The 25,689-nt window shown below is 44.5% G+C and overlaps 1 protein-coding gene across 3 annotated transcripts in view; it reads right to left on the reverse strand.

The window, feature by feature from the left end:
- Positions 1-434: 434 nt before the first annotated feature.
- Positions 435-25,689, reverse strand: part of FLI1 (Fli-1 proto-oncogene, ETS transcription factor) — a 77,634-nt gene continuing 52,379 nt past the window's right edge. For 2 of the 3 annotated variants that reach the window (XM_010008085.1, XM_010008084.1), the window contains exons 5-8: positions 19,924-19,992; positions 5,280-5,342; positions 3,990-4,037; positions 435-3,017 (exon numbers count right to left, since the gene is read on the reverse strand). In XM_010008085.1, the coding sequence (XP_010006387.1) occupies positions 2,488-3,017; positions 3,990-4,037; positions 5,280-5,342; positions 19,924-19,992 (710 nt within the window). In that variant the 3' untranslated portion in view covers positions 435-2,487. Of the gene's footprint in view, positions 3,018-3,989; positions 4,038-5,279; positions 5,343-6,645; positions 6,712-19,923; positions 19,993-25,689 lie in introns of all 3 variants that reach the window. The other variant, XM_010008086.1, reaches the window with a different exon arrangement.

Here is a 25,689-nt window from a genome sequence, read left to right on the forward strand (position 1 = left end):
AGAGATGTCTGCAAGGTCAGTGGTGGCTCTGGCAGGGACGCTGTGTGTCCTGGCACTGGGCAAGGTGCTGGGACCCCCTGGCTGGGGCATGGGCAAGGGGCTGCTCCAGCTCTGCCACTGCCCTCCTGCCAGGCACTTCCCCTTCTCCAGCTTGGGCTACTCTACCACTTTCTCTCTCTTTCTGTCTCCATGGACAAAAGATGGAGCCTGGGTTTCTGATTTAGACACTTCATTAGGTCTGATAAACATCAGCTCCAGAGACACAAACTTGCTGGAATAAAAGGTGGATATTGTTTTATAGTGATCAGGATTCTGCTTGTCACTACCATGGAGCTTCTTTGTATTCCTTCTTAGCTAAATTTAATTTAGAGGCAAAGTTCATGCTTTATCTGCAGGTATGAGAGGGAGAGAGTGGGACAATATGATGCCTTAGAGAAGAAAACCACCATTTATTTTGTCACATTTTTTTACATCATCCTCTTCATACAACAGTTTCATTGTAACACTTAATACATTTTTTAAAAAACACCAAGATTACTTGCAAAATTATATATATTTTAATATCCAAAAAGTACATTGCATATATATAGTAGCAAAAGCCCCATTTCCATGGGTAATTTCTTCATACTTAAACTTTGCGATTATTGCAGTAATGTTACTTATAAACATCCCAAAAGCACTAAGATCTAAACTGATTAGCTTGATCTTATTTTTCCATTTTGTTAAATAATGGCATCAGTGCTTCTGTTTAAAGTTATGAGCAGACTAGAATGTTCTGGTTTCAGGCTCTCATCCTGCAATCGGATGCACATGGACCAAATCTTGCACCCACACAGAGTCCCAGAGGTTGTGTCTAGACTAGATATTTGTGATCCTGTTAATTGCTTGCCAGTTAATACAACTTAGCTAATAGGTTGTACATGTAACTCTCACCCCCCCTCCCATAGACATCTGTTCTAAAACACAAATGCTTGTGGCTTACCCTTCTGTGAATGGCACCAAACCACCATTTGTGGATCATCAAATTAACATGTGCGAAATTAGAGGTGGTGGAGACTTCTTGAACATTTACGACTTAAACGAAACCCCCTAGTGAAAGTTTTCAAAAAGATGTTATGAGAAGGATTTGGTAACCTTTGAAGTGGCGAAGGTCTTTGCAAAGTTCAAGATTTTGGTGAGAAAGAATCACAAGATATTTAAATAGCTGCTTGAAAACGCTGGTGCATGTTTTCAATCAGCTCTGATGCAAACATGGTAGTTAAGTGGAGTTAATTTGCAGACAACTGTGACAAGCTCATACAAGAACAGTCTCTACTCTAGACAAACCCAGGGAGATCTGTAAGGTTTCTGGCTACTCTGGGGGTCAATGATGGATCCAATTGCAGGATCAAGGCTGTCTCCAACCGATACATTACTCATGTCTTATTTTTTATTTTTTTTTTAGCAAAAAGTACAAAGCTACAGCCCAAATGTACAGATTGAAAAGATGTACAAATTACATTAAAAAAAACCCAAACAAAACAACAAAAACAACCCACAAACAACTGAGCTGATAGTAAAAAAAAACAAAACAAAACAAACCTGCATTTGCGACCGAGGTCAACTCGTTTTTTATTTAATCTTTCTTTTAAAACTGTGAGATATAGGGAAAAATAACTCTGCATAATTTATACAGTAATTTGCCTTCTGATTTGTTGACCCTTTGCTGACGGTCTGACAAACGCGCAGCGTTCGCGAATCGGTAGCGGTGAGTGACCCTGGGGCTCTGGCAGAGCCCAGGGACCTGCTGTCACTTATCTTACTTCACTTTTGCTTTCAAGGAATGTCTGTGCTTGACATTAGGGTACTTTTTGTTCTGGTTTCTGATGTTTCTGGAGTTCATACACAGTCTAATGAAGTTGTGCACTCTAGAAGAGTTCCTTCAATGCCCTTTACTTCTTAAAATATACATGTACATATATATATATGAATATATATATATATTTAATTTCCAGTTGGGTGAAAATCCTCATCTGCCTTAAAGCTAAGATTCCAGTTGTGGTCCCCTGCAGCCCAACGTCCTCCACTCAATGGTCAAATTGCCTACCCTCTCCACAGTGAGAAAAAAACCCACATAGTCATCTTTTCCTACGACCCACAGTTGGATCTATGTCTTATCAAAAGCCTCTGAATCCTTAAAAATTTGTCTCATCAAGAAGCTAATGGTGAACAATCTTCATAGTCAATTTCTACAGAGGACATAAGCATTAGAAACCAGAGGAAATGCAGAGTACTGGCCCAAAGAAGCATCCATCTCTCAGTCCAAGACACAAGAGGCAAAGTTACAAAAGTAAAAGGTTTGATCCAGGAATAACCAATATCCAGTTTTAATTCTTCCCCAGAAAGGCCACAATAATCCATTAAGGCTTCCATAAAAGACCATAAAAATCCCAGAAGTAAAGAAGAAGTCCAACCAGACTGGTAAAGGCCACTTGAAGATAAAAGCATCTAGTAATAGCTGCCCAAGTGTGGTGATACGTGGGCGTTGGGATGGCGAGGGACATTGGGGTTTGGATAAATGCTTCCTGCAGGGGAGGTCCAATAAGGTGAGGCTGCTCCAAAGAAACTGGATGATGTGACAGGCATAGAAGAAGGGTGAGGGGGTACAAAGTTCACCTTCTGCTGGTGGGCATGGTAAGACTGCATATAGGAGAGATCCGATGGATACTTGTACATGGACGATTCAGTGGGATGAGGCTGAAGAGCCTGGGCAATGCCATGGAAGTCAAATTTGTAGGCATACCTTTTGCCATGCACTTTGGTCATAATGTTCTTGTCATAGTAGTATCGGAGGGCTCGGCTCAGCTTGTCGTAATTCATGTTGGGTTTGCTCTTGCGTTCCCCCCAGCGCCGGGCAACTTCATCAGGGTCCGTCATCTTGAACTCCCCGTTGGTCCCTTCCCACGTGATGCAGCTGGCGTTGGAACTGTCCGACAGCAACTCCAGCAGGAACTGCCACAGTTGGATCTGCCCGCTCCCTGCCAGGAGCAAGCCAAAGAGGAAAGGAAATGACATTGTGTTTCCTGCTCAAAAGCAAAGACAAAGGCAGGAAACAGAAGGACTATCTCGATCTTTACTGGGAACTGCTCCTTCAAGCCTTAGAAACTCTTGTGTAGGAATGGATAAACTGTTCCCAGCAAACAAGTTAGTCAACCCTTTGTTCTGTTCAGGATTTTGAGGTCAGATTAGATTTCATAATGGTTGCCTTTGGCCTTAGATTCTTGGGGCTATTCATAAACAGGCTTTTCCCCGAGCACACTGCTCTGCAGAGCTTTTCACTGAATGGGTGACACGGTGGCTTTTAGCTCTCAGTTGCTCACTGCTCACCCTGGATATTTTGGATACCTACAGTTTTCTTTCCAGTTGGTGGAGTTACATAAACTGGATGTTATTGGAGTTACCCCAGACTGGATGACTCCCAGTGTTACTCACAGCTACACTAATAGCAAAGAGCCTTACCAGGATTCCTCCTTACAAGCACTCAGTGTACACACATTTGTTTAGTTCAAGTAAGTTTTACTCCAGGTCTTAATCCCCAAAGTCAGGGATTGTTTTCTGCAAATGACCTGGTAGGGATAGTTGTTATTTGGTGACTTTCAGAGATGTTTTGTGTCTTCCATTCTGCCAGTCCATAGCAGAGAGTAAAAAAACTAATGTGTACTGCAAATCTGAGAGACCAGCATCCAAGTCCCCTGTACAGCTCTTCTTAGAGAATGCTGGTTTGGGGTGAGACCATTCAGGATGGAGATTTTGTCCTGACAAAGATACTGTTGCACCACTTTCCTGTAAGGCTCTTTGCAAAAGCACTTGTGAAAGCACAGCTCAGGTCAGTGGCTCCCACAGCCTATCCCAGTGACAGAGCTACCCACCCAGCACAGAGTGGAGCAGTAGGTCAGAAGGAAAATGAGCCCCTTTGATATTGGTGGTCTGATATGGAAAGATGAACTCACCTGGATTGGCAAGACGGCTACTAGTGGGCCCCAGGATTTGATAAGGATCTAAAAAAACAAACAAGAACAAAAGTTATTTTAAAAAAGTTTCATCAAAAAGAAACAACAGTTCATTATTGTTTATTCTAGAAACCAGTTCAGATTTTAACTTTCTTTCTTTACTCAAACTGCCTCTTCTCCTAGGGCCTGGAATAGACTTGATGTGTTTCTTATTTCTTTTTTTAGCAAACAACCACCAATTATTTATGGAATCCAACATGGCACAGTGGTTCTGGCACTGGTTTCAGACTTGCTTTCAAAGATCATAATCTCTTTGGACATACCCTACACTTATGTGTCAGCTAGAAAACACAAATGTGAAAAAGAAATGTGGGATAGTAGAGCAGTAACAAATCAGGAGCATATCTATTTCTCTTCATAAAAAGAGCAAGACAGCAGATGAAATTTTCAAATCCACTTGTTAGCAGTCCAGCTTGCTTCTCTCTCAGGTCAACGAAATGTTCACCCAGCTCTCCCTGACTGAAGCAAGAGACCACTAAAAAGTGGGAGCAACAGGAGTTTTGTCACTGGCTCCAATGAGACTGAGTGTTGCTTGAATACCCCACAATGCATTTGTTAGGAATGAATTCCTTCCCTTTTTGTGGGGCCTCCTCAGCCCTAATTTCTACACTTCTCCTTTGCTTCTCTCTGGTTTTGGTGATTTGGATCTATAGCATTTGCTCGTGGATTGAATCCATGCCAAAAGAACCAACCCCCTAACAAAAAAGGGGGGATAGAAAGCAGCTGTGCAAAGCAGAGAAGGTGGTATTTAGCTTTTCAAAGGCCCTTTGGGAAACCAGCAGGAAACACTACTGCTTGCTGCACAACAGGGTCTGCTTTTCTTATTTGGTTTTCTTTGACAGAGGGGAAGCCTCGTTGGTCTGTTTGGAGACACTTCCCTCTTGCAGGGCTGCAGCAGAGGTGAAGAGCACAGAGCAGAACCTCCCACTGCAGCACAGCAGCTCCCTGCCCGTGGCTGCTGCACTGCCCATTGCACAGCACGTCCTGGTGCTTCAAAAGGGATCCAGCTGCTGGACACACTTGCTTTTGAACAGGGAAGGCCAACACACTACAACAGAAATGGTTTGAAGCCTTTGCTGTCACTGCTCGGTCACACTTGACTCCTTACTCTGTGACTTCCCTGCCAGGCTCTGCCTGTTTGTCCTGTGCCCACCTGGTGCTGCTCACACATTTATTCTAGTGCAGATCTAACCACTCAGCAAATGCAGTGGGGACAAAATCAACCATTACCTGGCTGGGGCCGTTGCTGTTCTGTTGTCTTGTTCACATTTTGTGTCCCTGCAACAGGAGGGCCTGTAAAGACAGAGGAAGATCTTGTATGTACCAGAACAGGAGGGGAAGAAGGAACAGGGAACACAACAAGTATAAGATACTTTGAACAGGAATAGCAGCCATGGGGATGGGAAATGTTTTCCTATCCAAAGAGCTCATAGTTTTGAAACTGCACTATAAAATGAAGAGATTTCACTTGAAATTAGAAATTCCACTGTAAAATGAAAATATGCAGATGAGGCAAGAAAAAAATAATATATCAATACCTTGTTAATTTTCTGTCTTCTATTGCTGTTTGCATTCTAGTTTACAACCATGTTTTGAACAAAAAATTGGATTTTTTAAACTGTATAAATTCTGACCTTCTTTCATGCTGGAACTTGTTTTTTAATACTTTTGGAAAAGCAAATTCTTTTTTCAAGCAACCTTTTTTATGCAAGAACCTTTGTGTTTCTCAAAAATGAACAGTTTGTTGAAAATACCACAGCCATTTCTGTAGGTCCCTTCAACATGAACTCTGTTCCTTCTCTGCATATAATTTCTCCCAACAGAAAACTACAACTCAAAGAAAAGCCTTCACATTTAGAGCGTGCATAGCCCAGAAAGCTGCAAAACAGAGGAAATCTGACATGACAGTTGGGTTCTCCCACATTTATTTGCACCCGGTAGTGTCTTGTTGAGAGTCAAAGGTGCCCATCCTGCACTGCTGGACAGGATGTGACCCTGCAGTGGATGCAGGGCAGAGGGTGGCTCAGTATCAGCTGGTTATTTTAGCTAGAATACAGTATTTGAGGACAGGGAAAGGAGATTTCTAATGAGATATCACCCAGAGTGTCCGGTGAATTCAGGGACGCTATAAAACCAGTAAGAAATAAGACCAGTTTGTGAGTAGGGCTCATGCAGTAGGGGCCCTAGCTGCCTGCCAGATGTCATGTGGAATCTTGCATTCTGAAAGCAGTAAAAAATGCTCAGAATCTGCCCACCCTGTCTGTGTCTGTCCCTAAAAATATGACACCAAACTCCAGGAAGGTGGTTAACATTGTGTCTGTGTTTGTACAGAGGATTTGCTCTTGGCTCCTTAATCAAATCCTGAAAGTATTAGAAGTTCATTCTTTCATCTTCAATACAAAATTCAATAGTAAAAGTATTTGTGTCAATTTTTATTGCTTTTAATAGTATAATTCTGGCTCATGTCTTACTGAGTCTTCCCAAATCCTCTGCCCTTCTGATGCCCATAAAACAAGCCAGCCATGCCCATCTTCTCCCACAGTCTCATCTTTATCTTCCCTTGCAGAATGTGGGATTCTCATTGGGACAACTTAACTTTTGGTGAGGCCAGAATTCATATTACTGCCCCATCCTGCTCTCCTAACTGCCTCGTGGGAGGGATCTAATGACAAAAGGCAACAGGCACGAAGCCTTCAAAATAAACTCTTCCCAGAAACTTGCAAGAATCTATCTTTGTATCTTGGTCCCACTGGCTTGGAGTTGTGCAGATCCATCCCTTATCCCCTCCCATAGCTCCTGTGCTCCCTTAGCCCCCTCACAAGGGCAACAGCCTGGAGACTAGTTGTTTGGGCAATGCTTGAGCCTGACACATCCTGATCATGAAGCACAGTCAGTGCCCCCTGTGGGTGCCACTCAGCCCACCCAAAGGAGACTCCCTTTCTCTTCTCCCAGCACCACCATGTGCAGAAAAGGAGGGTGAGATGAACCCTTTGGTCACTTCACAGAAAATAAATGGTGACTCCCACACTCAGGGTGGCCGAGGACTTTGACACACACGATGAAGAAGCTATTTTAAGGAGGGGGAAAATGGGAAAAAGCACCCTCTCCAGTGGAATTCCAAGTGCCCCTCTGCCCATGCTGCTGGCAGGGAGGGAGCAGTGCTGGGGGTCCCTGGGCTGCAGGGCACAGCTCCCTGTGGGAACATCCCGGGCACTCGCACGTCCCTCCCAGCGCTGGGAAAGCTGCTGCAGCTTTGAAATTACAGCCCTGGAGTTATTGGCATGAAAGGGAAAACAGAAGGGACAGGAGAGGGAAGGGGAGGGGAGGAGAGAGAGAAAAAGAGGAGGAGGGAAGAGAGAGGAATGGGGGGAAATAGAGCTCGTATAATCTGCTTGTTTTTATTTTTATTTCACTTATTTGTTTTTTTCCCTTTTTACTAGAAACCACAAACCCCACTGCAAATACATCAGGCTGATAAACAAACCACTATGGCTTCAGCCTCGCACAGAGTGGGATGGGACATCTGGGAGGGAGGGCAGGAGGTGGCAGCCCTGGCCCTGCTGTCCCCAGAAGGGAGTCCTGTCCCTACTCCCATGGCCAGGCAAGGAGCAGCAGGGCTGGAAACTGGCTCAGAGCCTGGTGCTGCTGGGGACCTTCATCCCCAAGCTCAGTCCTCAGCAGCTGGCATCATTTTCAATGATCTGCTGGTTGCATGGATGGTGTTTTCCTTGCTGGAAACTTGTCGTGCAAATCCTAATTTCATCTGAGCACACCCAGAGCTCTGGCTGCTGAGATATCAGGGACTGAAATCAGGAGAGCAGAGATGAGGTCTGAGGCAACCACTGGTTTTTCCCATGTCCTCTTTGCAGCCAGGCTCTGACTTTCATTTCTCCCCTGGGATACCCTTCAGAAGTATTTCAGCTAGAGCTATTAGAGCAATGCTTTGGGAAATATTTTCTAAAAAACACAGGAGTTCTGCACTGAGAGAGAGGAAAAACCTCAGGAATTTCCATCAATCAAGGTGCTCGTGTATATTTTGGTTTGCTTAATCAGAAACAGTTTTGACATGATGGAAATGTCACTTACATGGTGATCCTGTTAAAAAGAAAGGTAGCAATTAACTTTCCAAAAGAAAAATTATTTTCAAATTGGGGCAAAAAATTCCTAGCAGAACATTTTCAGTTTTCTCTGATACAAATGGGTTGGCTGATTCAGATGCATCAGCATATTTTGAGTAAACAAATAGGCCATCAGCTGGAGACATGATCATCCTTCTCTTCCTCCTCTTCCAGATGGAGCAGCTTTGTCACAGAGGAGGAGCCTGCTTTGCTCACAGTGTCACAAGAACAGTGTAAAATGCATCACTGGAAGGTTTTTCTACCAAGAAGTGACACTGTTACAACCAGATGTGCTGACCAGGCTGCAATGTTATGGCTCCTTGAGCTTCACAGGATCAAGGCTTGGTTCTCCAGAGAAGTTTGGCTAAACCTGGTCAAAATTATCACTCAAAACCTCTTGGAATGAGTTTCCTTGTAGCATACATTAAGGTTGCCAAATGCCAGCCTGAAAGGATGATGTGCATGCAACTCAGCCCAGCTTTAACCCAGGTTTTGCACACCTCAGATGAGCCCCTTTGCCTCCATTTTCCCAGGATAGTATGGATTAGGAATTAAGGTGTGGGCACAGATAGAGGCAGCCACGCTTATGTTGTCAGGATGAGACTTAGCTCTGAGCATGACTTTGCAATGGTGAGAAGGGTTAAATATAATAGTTAGCCTTTCAGGCATTGCTATTGAAACAATGTGTTCACTCAGCTAGTGCAAGTTTCCAGCTCTCCCTCTCAAAAAAAGAAGGGGAAAAAAAAAAATTAAAAGGAAAAAAAGAAGGAAAAAAGGTTCAAATCCACTAAGCTATTTTTGTTTTGTTTTCACAAAAATCCGTGCAACGTGAAAGAACCACACCAGCCCTCCCAGCTTCCAGGCCCAGACTCTAAAGCTGAACGTGTTTAAAACAAAATGGAAAAGGCAGAGCCAGGGAACCTATCCAGGGACTCAAGTTTCTGCAAAAACAGTATCATTCCCAGGACCTGACGCCCAGTGGCTTCAAGAGATCCTACAGAACTCCAGCCAGACAGTTAGTTACAGGGAGAGTCTTATCTGTCATTAAAACCACTTGGATTTTACACCAAAACTTGCTGCACTATGGAAATTCAATTAAAAGGCTTGGACTGGGGTCCTTTTCTGGTGTAAATCAGCAAATAGCTACAGTGAAGTTGGGGCAAATTTATACCAGCTAAGGATCAGGTCCCCAAGTCTGTTTGGGACTTAAAAGGCCCCGTGGAACAACAGTCCTATGACAAATGTGTGTTCAATAGAAAATGGAATTAAAGAGCAGAAAATAAATCATAGATGCTTTCAAGAAATGTCATTCTGCAGCTGTCTGGTTTATGTCCAGAAATTCCCCAGAATGAATGCATACCCTGCTATGAGTAAGGTAAAGGATATTAATAATGCTTTGCACTTTCACAGCACCTTTCAACTAAGGATCTCACAGCTTTGCAAACATTCACACTCACAGCACACCTGAGGAGATGGATAAATACCATTTTATTTATTTACATGCATAAATGCACTTCCCTCAGGCTTTAGCTGCCTTTTCCAGATGAAGTGGCTTTCCCAGAAATAAGCCTGCGTGGAACAGACCATAGCATTGGTCTCTAGACCCTTGCTAACCTTGGTCTATGCTTTTTTGCCCTAAATCTCCCTCAGCTCCTACCTCACCACCCTCTGTTCCATCTGAGTGCCCACCCTGTGCAACTCCTCTTTTGATTCCTCTGGAATTGGACATAAATCCAAAATATCACAGCAGTGGAACAGCCTGCCAGGCTATGCAGAAGCCTGAGAAAAGGCTCAGAATATGCCAAAACTGGTGAGATGGAGCCTGGGTATTAGGCAGGCTGGCCTATAAAGTTCAAGAGATGAGCTAAATAATCCAAACCCCTGAAGTTTTTTGTTGTCAGTCTGGTGCAACAAAGGAAAGACTTGATGTGGGGAAGAAACTGAGAAGAGCATCCCAGGGATCTTCTGGATGAGACTGTGGAACACAGAGGAGGAGAGCAAGTGCAGGAGGCACAGCATTGCAGTCAGGAAGATAAGGCTGGCTCCACTGAGCCACCAGCCCACCTTTACACCCACCCCCACCTCACAGCTCTGGGGCTGCTTCAATCCTGTTCCCCACACCTCTGGATTGTATTTAGTTTGAACAGATAGTAGGCTCAAATATGGCTGGGGCAGATGGACAGACACACACAGACTCATTCCCTTAGGAATCGGGGCTTTTAGTCCCCAAGCAGATTCCCACCCCACAGTAAAGCCCATCCCAGCTGCCTGGCAGCCCTTCCAGCTGGAATGCAGTCCCATGGACAGGCCATTAGGGAATATGTGTTTAAGATATGATGTATTAGAGAGCAAAACCTCACTGATAAGCTTCAAAAAGTTCCTTTTTTTGTAATGGTCTTTTATAAAACTGAGAGCTTGGGATGGAGGGGAGAAGCAAGGGGGAGATTTAAGTGAACAATAGGCTCACAGTCCTTGTGCTTCCTGAGCTGCTTGGTGAGTGCTGACAGCCCCTCCATCCTGCTCTCTCTGTAGAAGCTTTTCCAGTCAAACTAGAATCAGGCACAATTTTGTGCTACCAGCCTTGATAAGGCTTTCCAGGAGAGCAATGGCCACTGGGTCTGTAATATCTTTTTCAGGTTTTTTTGTTCTAGGATGGATATGATGGGGCTGGGCCATTCCTGGACTAAATATGCTTTATAGGTACTATAGGGGAATCTTCCCTGGAATGCTGTCTGTGGTGGCACAGTGCCCTCAATCCCCAGCAAGGCTGGGAAGGAGCAGCATGTTGTGTTTGTTGTACTCATGGCACCACTGGCACCTCTTTCCCAGCCAGGCACTGGCTGATTGATGAACTGTTGGGGTTCACTGTCAAGGTGCAGAATGACTGCTCTGAACATGAGCTCTGTCAGACCCAGGGGCAGTGTCAGGCCTGGGCTAACACAGCAGCCATGGGACTGCCTGTCCAATCCAACAGTGTCCTGACATGTAAGGCACAAGCAACCAAACACTGAGCTCTGCCTCAGCACGTGTCATCCCATCCCATTTCTCTTATGAGAAACCCTGTTGCAGAGCTGAGCATGGCTTGAAATACTCCCAGGAAGCTTTCAGGCCCTGAGATGGGATTTATTCCTGAAGTCAACTTTTGTAGAAGTTATCTAGGGAAACACATGTACAGCAAACTCACGGGAGCATCTAGATTCCCCATGTGGGAGGTGCTAAGCATTAGGAAATGCCCACCTATCTCTGCTTAACGGAGTGGACACCTCCAAAGAGATTAGGAAGCCAAAGGGTGGGAAGTGGCTTCTCCTAACTCATGGGGACAGAGCCAGGAAGAAAGTGAAGGTGAGTTTCCCAAGTCTCAGTTCTAACACTGCCTCCATTTCCCTTGGAAATGCACTGGCAGGCTCTGACCATGTCTGGCTTGCTGATGCAGATGGGTGACAACAGTAATGATTGTCACCACCTTCTGCTGGATTCCTGACCACAGCTTCTTGGGTTGCTCTACCAAAAAAACGTCGAATGACCCCAGTTCACACAATGGAAAAAACCCAAACCTGAAATAGAGAAGTAACTGCTCCTGAATACAGTCTTACTTGGTGAAGGAACACACTGTATTTCCAGACAGGACTTGGTCTTACAGATTTCAATGAAGCAAATCAGGGGAAGGAGAAGGCAAATTTGAAGTGGGCTGTGGGATCCACAGGCTTCTCCATGCAGAACACAGTCTGGTTTTTGCAATGAGTCCTCCTGCTTCAGCAGGGAGAAAGGATCCTGGCTTGGTGGCTGGAATTTAAATTAGCTTCTTTAAATGGGAAAAGCAGAACCAGGTGTCCTAGGGGATTCAGGCTTGTGATTAATCTAAGTGGTCACTGGGGTCTATTCTGTGGCAACTACTTTATAGGGAGAGAGAGAAAGGAGGGCACAGGACCTCACTGCTTTTCCTCCCAGAGGCAGGTTGTGTGTGGTGGCACTATTCTGGTGTCTTGGAAAAGTCCCAGCGTAGGCGCATGGGAACAAAAAACACCCCTGCTGCAAACCAAACATGTCAGCAAGGTCTGCCAAGCTGCCGAGCGTCCAGCCCTCACGCCCCCGGCACTGCACCTCCTGGAGATCACATTCGCGAGGTGGGGTTGTGTTTAAAGCCAGTTGGAGAGAAGAAACCTAGACTGTGGGTTTCTGAAGGGGCAAGGAAGCCAAAAACACCTCCAACTCCTCGTAGAAACATTAGACACTTTGTTTTTAACGATGGCAGCAAATGTAAAGGTTGTAGGTTCTGTCGGGTTCTTCCCAGGCCCCCTCTGGCTCCAAGTATAAATATTAAATGCTCGATACACATGGTGCAAAACCTTACAATGTCAGCAGCCAGAGGTTTGCTTAGATGCAGTTTTTCTTAGCACACAGCTGTGAAGCCTCTGGATGTTCTCATCTGTCTGCAGGAGGGTTGGCAGGGAGTGGCAGCGATGGTGCAACAGAGCTAGAAAGCACAGCAGAGCTTGAGGAGCTCCAAGAGGTGGGTCGTCCAAGCTGATGCTTAGTCCTGGAGCACACGTCCAGGTACGAGTTACGTGTGTGTCATACCCATGTACACAGAGGCCTGTTTTGTAATTAATGACTTTTCCATTTCCTTTTTCTGCTAATTAAAACAATTACTTAGTACACATGCCATGTGTCATGCTGCATGGCGTTCGTGGCCAGTGTTCCTGTGACTGTTCTCATGCTTACGTAAGACTTTCCAGTGCCTTCAAGCAACAAAATCATTTGTTTCTGCTTCAAGACCACAACGTCCTGCTCCCTCTGCTAAAGAATCACCACTACAGGGATCATATGTGGACTTCAGCAATTCTGTGTCTCTCCACTAATAGAAAACAAAAAGCTGAGTGCATAATAATTTCTAAGTACCTTCTATTCTACGTTATCAGACTATTTGATTATTTCACAGTTAAAAAAAAACCAACACAACAAACCCAAGCAAAACCAAACAAACAACAAAAAAAAAGCAAAACATAAACCCCCACACATCTCTAGATTGCTATTAACCTGTTTTACAGCTAAGAAACTGACACAGACACCAAAGTCCAGGCTTGAAACAACACTGCATTTTAACCTGAAGGCAACTCTAATCAAGTGAGAAGGGACTCACTGGTGGATTTACATAGGAAATCAGTTGCAGAGCATGATCATGAAGGTTTAAGTTGGAGAATCTCTGAAAGGAGCTGGGAGCCTGGTTATGCACTGCTATCCTTATGGAAATACAGATCAGAGCCATCAAGCATTTCCAATTTAACTCCTACTCTAGATCCAGAGTTGGATTGAAGTCCTGTGGCTGAAGCCCAGTGCTTTCCAGCATCAGACAGGATCTGGGGCCCCACATGCACAGAACTAGGATTCAGGATTTCCAAAGGAGACTCATTCAGGTTGCACAGACAGGGACATGCTTTGGGCAGTCCCTTCTGGAGCAGATCACTCCAACTTGAGACCTGTTGTCCCTCTCCCTCATCAGACCTAGCCTGGCAGGGTGATGAGAAGGAGCCTCTTCGCACCACGGCTCTAGAGCCTGGAGCTCTGCTCCCCCACTCAGAGGAGGGCTCTGGCCTCCAAAACGTGGAGTCACTCCCTGTTTGCTTTGAACCATAGGTGACAGCCCCCAGTTGTGTGAGTGAGGCTGGAAAAACATCCCCGAGCTGTGCAGCGCTGGAACTTCCTGATTCCTGTCTGAGCTGCCCTGTGCAACGCTTACAAAGACACATTATGAAGAAAAGGAGGAAGTAATGAGAATTTTCTGCTGTTGTTGTTGCTTTTTTTAATATCAGCAGCAGAAGTCCCAATGCACAGTGCATAAAGACTGAAGTATGTGTCCTAAGAATCCCTCCCAGGGCCAGCTTTGAAAAGCAGCTGCTTCCCAGCTACAGAGCTGTGCAGGGCTGCAGGCATGGGCAGGCAGGCAAAGCACCCAGCAAAAACACAGGCACACAGCTGCGTGTTCTAAAGGTGTGTTTCTGAGCACCCTTCACAAACGTGTACACACTTCCACCCAAAACACACCCACGAGTGTGCACAAACGTGCCAACAGCCCTGTGGGTGTTTCACCCCCCGCAGCAGGGAGGTGAAGTCCAGCTTCGCACTCAGTGCCTGCAGTTTGCACTCCTTGGGAAATACATCAATGCAGAAGTAAAGAAAAAGCAGCACATATCCACAGAGAAAAAAGCTAGACACAGCAGTCCATGCAGAAGAGGAAAGGGAAGGAAGGCACACGTGAGCAGAGGTTGCAGCATTTTTACAGCATTTGCCCATTTAAGTTGTTATCAGGAGACAAATTTACTCTTGCCTTGGGAAACAGGCCAAGCCCTTCCAAGAGCTTTTCACAGGAGGGACTGCACCCCAGCAAACCTGTAACCCCCCTCCCCGCGTGCAATAACTTTGCTTGCAGTGCACCCTAGGCAAAAAAATAATAACTCTTTTGCTGGGAGAAAAGGAAGGATAATGGTTACTTAGAAAGTGCTCCAGACAAGCTGTCAGGTTGAATTCAGAGAACTGGAGTCTACTCTGGGACAGCGCTGGCTCGGGGTGATCCCTTGTGAGTTGGGTTTCCTGCCTGCTACAGCTTAAAGACAACGATTCTTTGTTTCCAGTTTTTCTGGTGAAAAAACACACGCCTGCCTCTGAAGAGGGTCAGGGAGAAAGCAGACAAAACACTAACTCTGGAATTTCAAAGGAAAACAATTAAAAAAAAAAAGAAAGAAAAAAGAAAAACCCAAGAGCACTAGCTACTGTCTCTCTTGAAATCATAAATCCCTGGGTTGGCCACACAGTTGCAATAAGAGAAGCACCAAAAAAGCCTCCCCTTTTTCTGCTGCGGAGCTAAAAAGGGGATATTTCATCACCAGGCACACAAATATCATCGACAAATGTTTTAGCATGTACAGACAGTTAAGAGGGCATGAAGCTGCAACTGCTTTTTCTCTGAGACGAGTGAGACTGGAGGGTTTATAAGAGCACTAGCTACTGTCTCTCTTGAAATCATAAATCCCTGGGTTGGCCACACAGTTGCAATAAGAGAAGCACCAAAAAAGCCTCCCCTTTTTCTGCTGCGGAGCTAAAAAGGGGATATTTCATCACCAGGCACACAAATATCATCGACAAATGTTTTAGCATGTACAGACAGTTAAGAGGGCATGAAGCTGCAACTGCTTTTTCTCTGAGACGAGTGAGACTGGAGGGTTTATAACCTTTGCTGTGAACAAGGGGCTGTCCTGACACACTCAAAAGAAGAGTTTCTTGAAATTGGTCAGTGTTTTTCACACGACGACCTTTTAGACCTGAAAAATGGCCTTTTCAAGGGAAGATTTTTATGCAGGAATTTGAAACTGTTTTCCTGTGGGAACTGTGCTTATGCAATCGTGCTGCCTGTGGTCTCTCTGCCCCTCTCTCTCTAGTCCCCAAAGACTTTTGAACTTGTCACCCAAGACTGTCACTGAACTTGATAAGAGGGAGAGAGAAGTTTTAAAGAGTTCCTACCAATTAAAAGGAATCTGCTGGGGAAAGAGGAGAGAGGCTGAGGCCCTGACAGTGAGAAATGCAGCTGCACAGATTCATATTTTTTTGGTACCAAAGAACCTGCATGGAAGAGATGTTATTAAAGCTCCAACACCAGGAATCTCTTCCTTGGGGGCTCACAATAAACATGGGTACAAACCCAGGGTAAACCACACTGTGTGAGTTCCAGAGCTCAGAATTTGTTTATCTTCTTAGATCTGCCCACAACCAAACAAAACATACAAACACAACTTACACCCAAACATCCTTATTGTTCATACACTTTCATAATAAAAACATAAACATGTAATAGCCACAAGCAAAATCCTTAAAATTTACCTCCTACATCCATATTCATGCATTCACAGACAAGTTTCTTCCCTCTGTGATAATGCATCAGTTTTTCCCATGTTCTTCTTGAATTTTGGTTGGATTTATAAGACTTTGGGCTGGTGTTTACTACTATTCTGCACAGCACTTAGGCTTGAATATTAATTAAACACACAAGTTATGCAGACCCCTTAAAAGTAAGCATGGACTTTAAAAATGTGCTGGACTGAGGCCAAAATGCTCAAAACCATACAAGGGACTGTCCTTTGGCCTCCTAAATGTTGCTGGACGTGAACATACTTTCCATTTCCCTATGGAAACCTACTCAAAATGACACCATTCTGAGGGTGAGCAATTGAAAATCCCCATGGACTTGGACATGAAGTCTCAGATTCTTCTCCCACGTCTCCAGTACCTACAGTAGGTCACTCATTGCTCTAAACAGTCACGGAAAATGAACTAGACCATCTCTCCAGTGGAGCACTGGGAGTGGGACACAAATCTTTCCATTCAGCAATGAGAGCAACCTCATTTCATTTTCCAGAAAATTGTTTTCTGGCCAAAAAATACTGGTGATTTTCATTAGAGCAATTTATTTCTCAAAGGCAGCTGAAGACAATTTGTCCCAATGACGCTAAATACCATACGTTGGAGTGTTTATGAGGCTGAGAAGCAAAGAAGCTGGGGCAACAAGAGTCCTTTGAACACGACAAGATTCCTACCAATCTGATCTGAGAACAAAATGCATCTGCTTTGTGCCCCAGCTGTGTAAATTTACAGGATCTGTTTCAGCCCTGAAAGTAGTTTAACTCTCCCAGAACAGTGCGACAGGTTCTGGATGCAGAGCTGGCATCACAGAAGAGAAGTGAGAGGGGCAGAAAATAGAAGGGGAAAAAGGACTAAAGGCTGCAGCTGCAACAGCCAAGGCAGCTCTGACTCCAGAGCCAGGACCTGTGGCAGCAGTGCTGCCCTTGCCAGCATGGGCCACAGGTCCCTCCTGGGTGCCACTGTCCTTGCTGTGGCTCCAGAGCATGCCCTGCTGTGCCTGTCACAAGCTGGGGAGACAGCAGAGCCATGTGCTGCATCTGAAAGAGCTGCATCCCCCTGGGTTGCAGCCATACCTTTTTTTCTTTTTTTTTTTCCTCCCTTGTTGTTTTTTTTTTTTTTACAATCTGCGGATGGAGTACATGGCATAAAGCACAGTGTGTGCAGGAAGCCTGCATTGCTCCCTGGAATTTGCACAAGCAGGTTATTTGCATTAGCTACGAGATCTTGGAGGACGTGCAAGAAAAATTATGGGAGGAGTGAAGAAAACAGTGTTTTTTTCCTGTCTCTGACATGTATTGTACTATTTCACCACCTCCCCCAGCTTTTGAATCCCCAAGGGAAGGTGGTTAGAAAAATTTGTTTGTCTGTTTTTATTCACAGGCATAGAGAGAAGAAATATTTACAGGATAGCAGATTCAAGTTGCATTAACATGAAGAAGAAGGTTTCATCTTTTGAAAAGGGGACAAGAAAATACCTATGAAAAATTTGTGATTTTTATCTTAAAATTTGTTTTCCAAAAGAATGTAATAATCTTGAAGTCAGGCCATTAAAAAGCCTTGAAAGGGAGCAAGGAAAACCTTGTTGCCCAACAGACTAGACCGAGGCTGAGGAAGTTTCGAAGTTCAGTTTTATGTTCAACACGAGTTTCTTCTGTGATATTGGGCAAGACACTTCAGTTTGCTCCTCCAATTCTTTATCTGTCAGCCTGTCATGTTCATGTGTCTCTTCTCCTGTCATCTTATCTCACAAATAGCATTTGGAGCATGAATCAGTAGGTGGAAGCTGGCTGGCTTCTCCTAGACCAATATTCAGACATCAAATGAATGCAGAGGGATTCAATGCATTGCAGAAGGAATGGAAGAGGGAGAGATGGGATTTCAACATTTCTGTGCTAGTTCTTAATTTTTATTTGACTGTCCCCTGGGTGTGTTTAGTCCTTTATTGACACATGATGAAAGTACCATGTGAAGTTAAAAACGCCGAGCTGACAGGAATCAAATGCAAACTCCTGTCAGATGCACTAAAGAAACACACTTGAGGGCAGTAAAAATGGAGAGGGAGGAACGTTTTTTTCCCTCAGATTTCTTTCTGCCTGAGTGACTCTAGGCCCAGCTTGGAAAGATAAAGGGTATAAAAAATTCAGAGAAGTGCAATTTTACAAAGAGCATTTCTCTTTAATAAAAAAATGGCAGCTTTCTTCTCTTTTATTTTTAGCAACCACCTGGCCTGAGACAGAGAGAGGTCTTGGATGCACGTGTATGTTTGTGGGGGAAACTGTGGAGAACACGTGTGTGTGTGTCTGCTTTATTCAAATAGGAGCAAGCCTAGCTTTTATTAATTTTAAATAGATGAGTTAGCATCAAAATAGTCACAGAAGAGCCTGAATGGCTTTGTCTCTGAAATGTGCCATGTTTCAGCAACTAATGCCTGTCTCCCAAAGAAAGAAGAGCATGCCAGGGAGCAGACAGCTCGAGTGGAGAGTTGTCTGCTGGACAAAAGAAGCTGCTGTAAAAAGCAGCACTGATATTGTGTCCAGGGTCCAAGACAGATGTTGGAGATGAAACCCCACATGGTGCAAGGAGAAAGAAGTGCTGGCTCTGAGACAAGTGCTCGTCAATGAAGCAGCCAGACACACTGTGCAGAAGCTTGTTACATGGGGGATCTCAGTTTGCTGTAGCCTCTCAGTGAAACCGGGTTTGTGATCTCTCTGTCTCTCCAGCTGCTTAAATAAAAGACTTTCTGCCTTTCCCCATTGTTCCTTGACTTGCAAACTTGTGGCTCATCAATGAAGCCATGTTCTCCTGAAAAGCATTGAGATGTTTATGTATGAGGTCAGGAAACTGGAAAGGAGAGCAGACTCCTCCTAGGTGGGTTATCTCATACAGCACTCAACTTCCCCACTGTCACTTGCTGTCATACCTGGGCAAGGGATATGCAGCACACCCAGCACACCAGCTCTCAGAACCTTATCATGACTGAAAACTGAATTATTCATTAAAAATAAGGGATAAGCAATAAGACTGTATCTGCAGAATAAAACCTGAAAGCCCTGTTGGAAGGGTGTACAACCAACTCAAAATCCTGAAAGAGCCTTAAGTGTGCTATTAACTTTTAAACTTCAAGGTTTTTAAGCTCCATCTACTTGATTAGAATTTCTAATATATTAAAATGTTGGTGTCATTTAAAAAATAAAATAAAAATGTTCCTAAATGAAAGTGTCAATAAAATGCAATTGGTTGTCTTTGCTGCTGAAACTAGCCAACAAAGTCATGAATGGTTTTGGAAGACCTGAGTGGCCTTTCTTTCAGTAATGGGATTTATTGTGAGAAAATTTTAAACTTCCGACTATGAACTCACTCAGAGAGAAATAATGTCTCAGTCCTTGCTACATATCTAAGATATGGAGTTGTTTAATGCCAGGCTGGATGAGGCTTTTTGCCACCTGGTCTAGTGGGAGGTGTCCCTGCTCACAGCAGGGAGGTTGGAACCTGGTGATCTTGAAGGTGCCTTCCAACCTTCACCATTCTGTGATTCTGTGATTCTGTGATTCCAGATGGTTTCACATAAAGAAAATGTGCCCTCAGCTCATCGACTCAGTAATACACAAGTTTGAAAATGACAGATGTACATTTTATGCCACTGTGCTGGCTGGAGAGGCAGAGATGTGATTTTCAGGATGGACAGAGCTGCAAATTGTGAATGATTCCATTTTAATCACGGTCTGCAGGCAAAGAAGATCCTGACACTTTCACACCATGGCTATTATAAAAAGGTCTGGTGTTAACCCTATCAAAAATATTGTGAAAGCATAGGAAGCCAGGACATTTATATGCAAAACACTGACCTTCTTTGGTGGCAAGACGTGAGGAAGTTTCTGTGTGGGGTGGAGTATTGTAGACCAGCAGTGAGCTACCTGGAATGAAAAGAAAAGGGGTTATTGCAGCTTGAATGGGCTCTGCCACTGGGAACCAGGTAGGCAGGTAGAAAAGGAGCTAAAGACCAAATTTTTCAGACAGTTAGGCACATATTTTCTGTGATGGATATGAAATTCTTTGTAAAGTTTGGTAGCTGTGGTCACACACGTGCTGCTGTTTCTTCACTTGAAAATCAAAATAAAGCCATTGGCCTCCTTGGCTGAGTGCCCTGGTGTCCTGCATTGAAACCTGACATAACAGGGTGAGGTTGTATTGATACAGGTACAATATCACAGCAGATCCTCTAGAAATTACTATGGCACACATTGTATTACAGGATAAGGAAGGAGCTTTTCTCTCTCTAGCTGTGATAGTGAAATTTCCTGTTTGAGGAACATCCAGTAGCAGTGACACAAATTGCACCATCAGGGTCAGAACACTTTTAGGGTGTCATATGCTTTGTTTTGGGCCAACAGCTGAAAAAACCTCACTGATATTCTAACATCTCCCATGTTTTGTGGGGTTTGAAAGTAGCTTTCTTGGTTCAGAGTGGCCTTTCCATCCAGCCCCACTTGAAAAAAAATATTTAAGAGGAGCATAAAAAGAACCTGTTAAAAGGGTCTTTGCTTTGCAGTCTATGGTGGAAATGTTCCTTTCCAAGCATTTTACTTTGATTCTCCTGCAACCTCCCCTGGAAATGGAGGAAGAGGCCCCATGAGCTCTTGGAAGCCAGCATGTAATACACATTTCATGGTTGTCTAGTTAGATGTTTACCCTACATAATCTTCTAGGCTCACCTTTCCTACAGCTCTTTGAAAAAGCTTCCACCCCATCAGGCAGTGACATTGATAACAAGGCCCAGGGCCCTTCTTGGCAGGGCCTGGCACTGTGACCTGGAGCAGAGCAGCAGCCTCCCCAGGGATGGGTGTGGGTGAGGAGTGCTCATGCAAATCCTTTCTGCTTTCAGTCCTTTGTCAGTGAGGTTTATTCAGTGAGATTCTGCACCATTTAAGGTCCAAGGCAACACACAGCAAACAGCACAGGATCTGTATCTGCTGGGGTGCCCCTGAGCATCCCTAGATTTTTTGGCAGGGCTCAGGATACCTCTTCTGCAGGTACTTTAATCCTAACTGATTAGGATCCTGGGACTAAACCATGCAGTCTTCACATTCCTCTAATCCACATGATCCCATAGAACACTGACCTCACTTGCCCCTCAGTCATATTCACAGTATGTCTCACTTTCCTGAGAGAGCTGAGGATTAGGCAGTTCACTGCCAGAAGTAACAGCCATTGCAGGTGCTGGATCTTATTAGCCCTGCGTTCCTATGGATTTCTTTTCTTCCCCAAATGCAAACAAAGCCAAAGAGGTGCACAAGCCAGCAAGTACACAGAAACAGAAGGTGTTGCACAACAAAGCCTACTCGAAGTGGAGGATGGATGCTACCAGATGCTGCAAGAGAAGGAATGTTTCAGAAGACCAGGGTGGATAACATGGTAACCTAGGAGGAAAGGAGTTCAAAGGGACCCCAAGGGTACCTTGACTTTGCAGATAGTGAACGTGATTGGCTTAAATATTTAGAGATTGGCTGGTCTTTTGCTGCTGTTGGAGAAGGAATTGCAACAGCTTGTCAACCTAACTCATGTTTTCATCAGATGGTTTCTAGCTTTGGCATTTCTTTCTTGAATATCTGTGGGGAAACTCTTGTCCACCACTCTCTCCTTTTCAGGTTATTTGAAGTAGATCCTGAATGCAACACCCAGCCCAGCTTGCCCCAGACAGGGAAGTGCTGGGGAATTCATAGTTTTCTATGACTAAATAGGCTGCCAATGCCTGGTTGCACTGAGTGGCTGAGGAGGTGGGGGTAGGGTGATGAATAGCACTGAACAAGCCTGTATGATCAACCTATAGCTACTTTACACTAAAAAATGCAGCCCAAGCCACTGGGAAGGGATGGTGCCTCCCCCAGTTTAATTGCTAAAAGTTCTCACCTTTGCCCGACAGTCTGAGGTTTCTGGTGGGAACACCACAGAAAAGGAAATGTGTTTCCTATTAAGGGTTTTGAATGAAAGAGGAAAAGAGAAAGCCAGAGACACAGATCAGGACAGAGAGAAGCAGACAGACAGACAGAGGCCAGGCTGCTCCCTCCCTTACTCGTTCTTGGGCAAAACTTCAGCTGTGATGAATTTTTGTTTTGTTCTTATTCCTCCTACCCCTCACTGGGTCAGTGACAACTTAGATTAAATCAGCTCTTTCTGGAAATACTGGTATTATTAACACAGTACAGGGCTATTCTCTTATCATTTATATTAAACATGTTATTTTATGGTTCCCTTCACCTTTTCCTTTCTTCTTTTATTTCTCTTGCATTAATTAAAGAGATAGTTGGAAAAGGGCAGGAGAACAGTGCAAGGGATTTTTTTCCCCCCATAAAGTCTTCATTTCACAAGGCAGCTCATCCCTCTGGGATGCAGGAACATCTCAGTTTCACAATCTATTTAACCTGGAAGCCTTTTTTATCCCGACCTTCTGAAGACCATGTGGCCTTCCCTCCACATCTCCTTGTAGACTAGGGGTTCTGCTGCATTTAACAGCATTGTTTTGTTTGGCATTACTATGCGGGTTGGAACCACAAAGCAGTTTTCTGCTTCTCACCACAGTCTCATTCTTTCCCCTTCAGGCTCTTTTCGTTTGTACACACCACACACAACCGACCCCCCATCACCAGAGAGGAAAAGGACAGGAGGTGACAGTTCAGGCTGCTTTTGATCTTCATCCCAAACATAGCATGAAAACATTCAAATCTCCCTTCCCACTGCCCTGTGCCTGACTGTAGAAGATTCACCAGGCAGACAGTGTTTGGAAAAGATACCAGCACAGCAGTCAGTCAGTCTGGAGTCTGAAGGTGCAGGGGGATGAGTGAGAAGAAGAAAAAGCCAAGGCTTCACACTTTGGAGGGGACACTGGGAGAGACACTGAAAGGGAATCGTTTGAGGGGATGACAGTAAGTTCCCTGAAAAAAACTACTGGGGGGTGTTTTGAGAGACTCCAAAGTGTGCTGCAGAATTGGGTTCTGTGACTCTGATCTCTCAGTGATCAGAAACGTCTGAACTCCTGTCTGCTTCAATAGGTTGAGGAAACAGGAAACAACTGCACTATTCTGATCTACACCTAAGTTCTGCCTGAAGACTAAAGGTGCTGTGATATGACTTTGGTTTAGTCTTGTCTATATTAAATAACTCATCTGAATCTTCTGTCTCCAAAACTATGACTGAGCTTTTGTTGAGGTCTTGCAGATGTTACCAGTTGTTTTTTTTTGGTCTGGACTCAGATGTGCCAAAATAACACACTTTGTGGGCAGTTTTAAGAATGTTTTCACACTAATCAGGAGTGTAAAGTGTGGGAGACCTTCTGAGGAAGGTTAATTTCCAAGGGGTTTCCTTGCCTGACTAGCAAACAGGCTCAGAAAATTCAGATCAGCTTTGTTTCTTGGAAAACAAACACCAAAGTTTGGGATTCACTAGTCATCACGGGTCCAGCTTAACAGCCTGAGAGGACAAACACCTTTCTAGAGAGACACTCAGCAGATGTAATCAAGCCTATAGATCTTAGATCCCCCAAATTTCTCCTGTGTTTTGTTGCCATCACATTCTCCACTCTGAGCAGGAACAGAGCTAGATGTCTCTGAAACAGCCAACCTTACAAAAGGGGAAAATTCCTGAAAAAAGAGACCATCTCCCCATGGCACTGAGCTCAGAGGCTCAGCACTAAACATCCGCTGGAAATCAGTCTGGAAAAACAATAAGCCCCTTTCGCAGGCGTTACTCCGGGAGGGAGTTAACCAGCAATCCAGAAACCAGACTGTCATTAGGCAGGCTGGGAGCAGCTGCAGGGAAAGGAATGCTCTCCCAGCCTGCCCTCCCCGCAGCCAGGAGCGCTGGAACAAGGGCAGCGCTCGCTGAACGCACGGAGATTTATAAGCATAAAGGCTGGGGATGGACTGGGATTGAATTCTCCTTTTGTGTGCATCCTTGTAAAGTTGTAACAACTACTTTGAATCCTGCAAAGTTGCTTGGGTTTTGCACTAGCTTAATAGCATAGAAATCACTGTAGGCATTCCTCTGGCAGAATGTTATATTTGCATGATTATTACTCAGCAGGACTTCATTGTTGCACCTGCATTAGGACTCATTGTGCTGGGGCTTGAGGGACATGAGACACAATCCCCATCCCACAGGTTTGCCATCTCAACAGACAAGGCCAACAGGCAGGCAGGGTCACTAGCTAATTTCATCTGCCCATCTCAGCCCAAACAACTGCCAAGGTGCATTTCCCTAATTTCCTCCCATCATTGGTCTCTTCTCCCAAGTAACAGGACAAGAGGAAATGGCCTCAAGTTGTGCCAGGTGAGGTTTAGATGGAATATTAGGAAAAGTTTCCTCACCCAATGGGTTGTCACAGACTGCCCAGGGCAGTGATAGAGTTCCCATCCTTGGAGGGATTTCAAAGCTGTGTGGATGTGGTGCTGAGGGACATGGGGCCTTGGCAGGGCTGGGGTAACAGTTGGACTTGATGATCTGAAGGGTCTTTTCCAACCAAAATGATTCTGTGGTTCTGTGATTTTACAGGGAGTGAAACTGAAGCACAGAGGAACTGAGGTGAAGGTTTCTCCCTCCTAATTTCAGGCATTTGAAGGCAACATGTGAACTGGGGGACTACTGCCCTGATTTTCAACATGCTCTGCTGCTTCTTTTCTACAAATGGAGACCAGTGTGACCAGAGTGCTGATTCAGGGACTCCATGTATCTAAGGATAGTAGGATAAATCAGGAATTTACTCCTGAAGAAATACACAGAAGCAAATGGTAAAGGTGGCAATTGAATCCAGGTCTTCAGACTTATGCCATGAGAGTAAGAACTCAATCCCTCTGACGCTGTCTTTGAACACCCCAAGCAATGGGATCCCTGCTGCTCGAGGCTCTCACTGGATGCTGTCTGCAGCTAAAGCAGCACATGAATCCAGCTCTTCTGCCAACCTTTTTTAATTCAGCCTGGTTCTTTGATTAAAAATCATACAACTCCTTCTTCATCTCTTTCTGTCAATTCTCAAGTCTTATCAATGAGACAATTCAAGTGTCTCACTTGACTATTTATCTGGTGGGAATTTAAAACCATTTCCGGTTACAAAGCTTCTCATTTGCCCAGTCAAAGCCAGTGGGTTTGGCCAAAGCAGCACTGGCTCCACAAAACTGTCTGAAGATTTCCCATAAAAACGTGTCATTCTCTACACAAACCTTAATTAGAAAGCTAATTAGTGTCTGCAATCATCTGGAGGTGTTCTGTGAACCAGCAGCTCTTTGCTGATGAAACAGGTGAAGGTTGCACAGCCCTTTGGGTGGGAAATTATTTTCTTGTGAAGTCACAAGGGAGAAAAACTGTTCAACTCCAATGCAATTATTTGTTGTGAATCATTTCTTTGGCTCAACTTCTCAAACAAAATAAAGGTGGGGTTTCCAGAGGCACCCATCTGTGTTCTAACTCTTGTCCCACTCTAATCTCTAGAACTCCCACTGATTTTAGCAGAGGCAGGGACAGAGCAGCACTGAACAGCTTTGAAGAAACACCCTAAATAACTGTGGTCTCCCTGCTTTATTGCACTGGTCAGATGGAGGCACCTTCAGCTGCCTTTACATCAC

The sequence above is a fragment of the Chaetura pelagica genome, unplaced genomic scaffold, assembly GCF_000747805.2.
Source record: "Chaetura pelagica isolate M959 unplaced genomic scaffold, ChaPel_1.0 scaffold32, whole genome shotgun sequence".
Lineage (NCBI taxonomy): Eukaryota > Metazoa > Chordata > Aves > Apodiformes > Apodidae > Chaetura > Chaetura pelagica.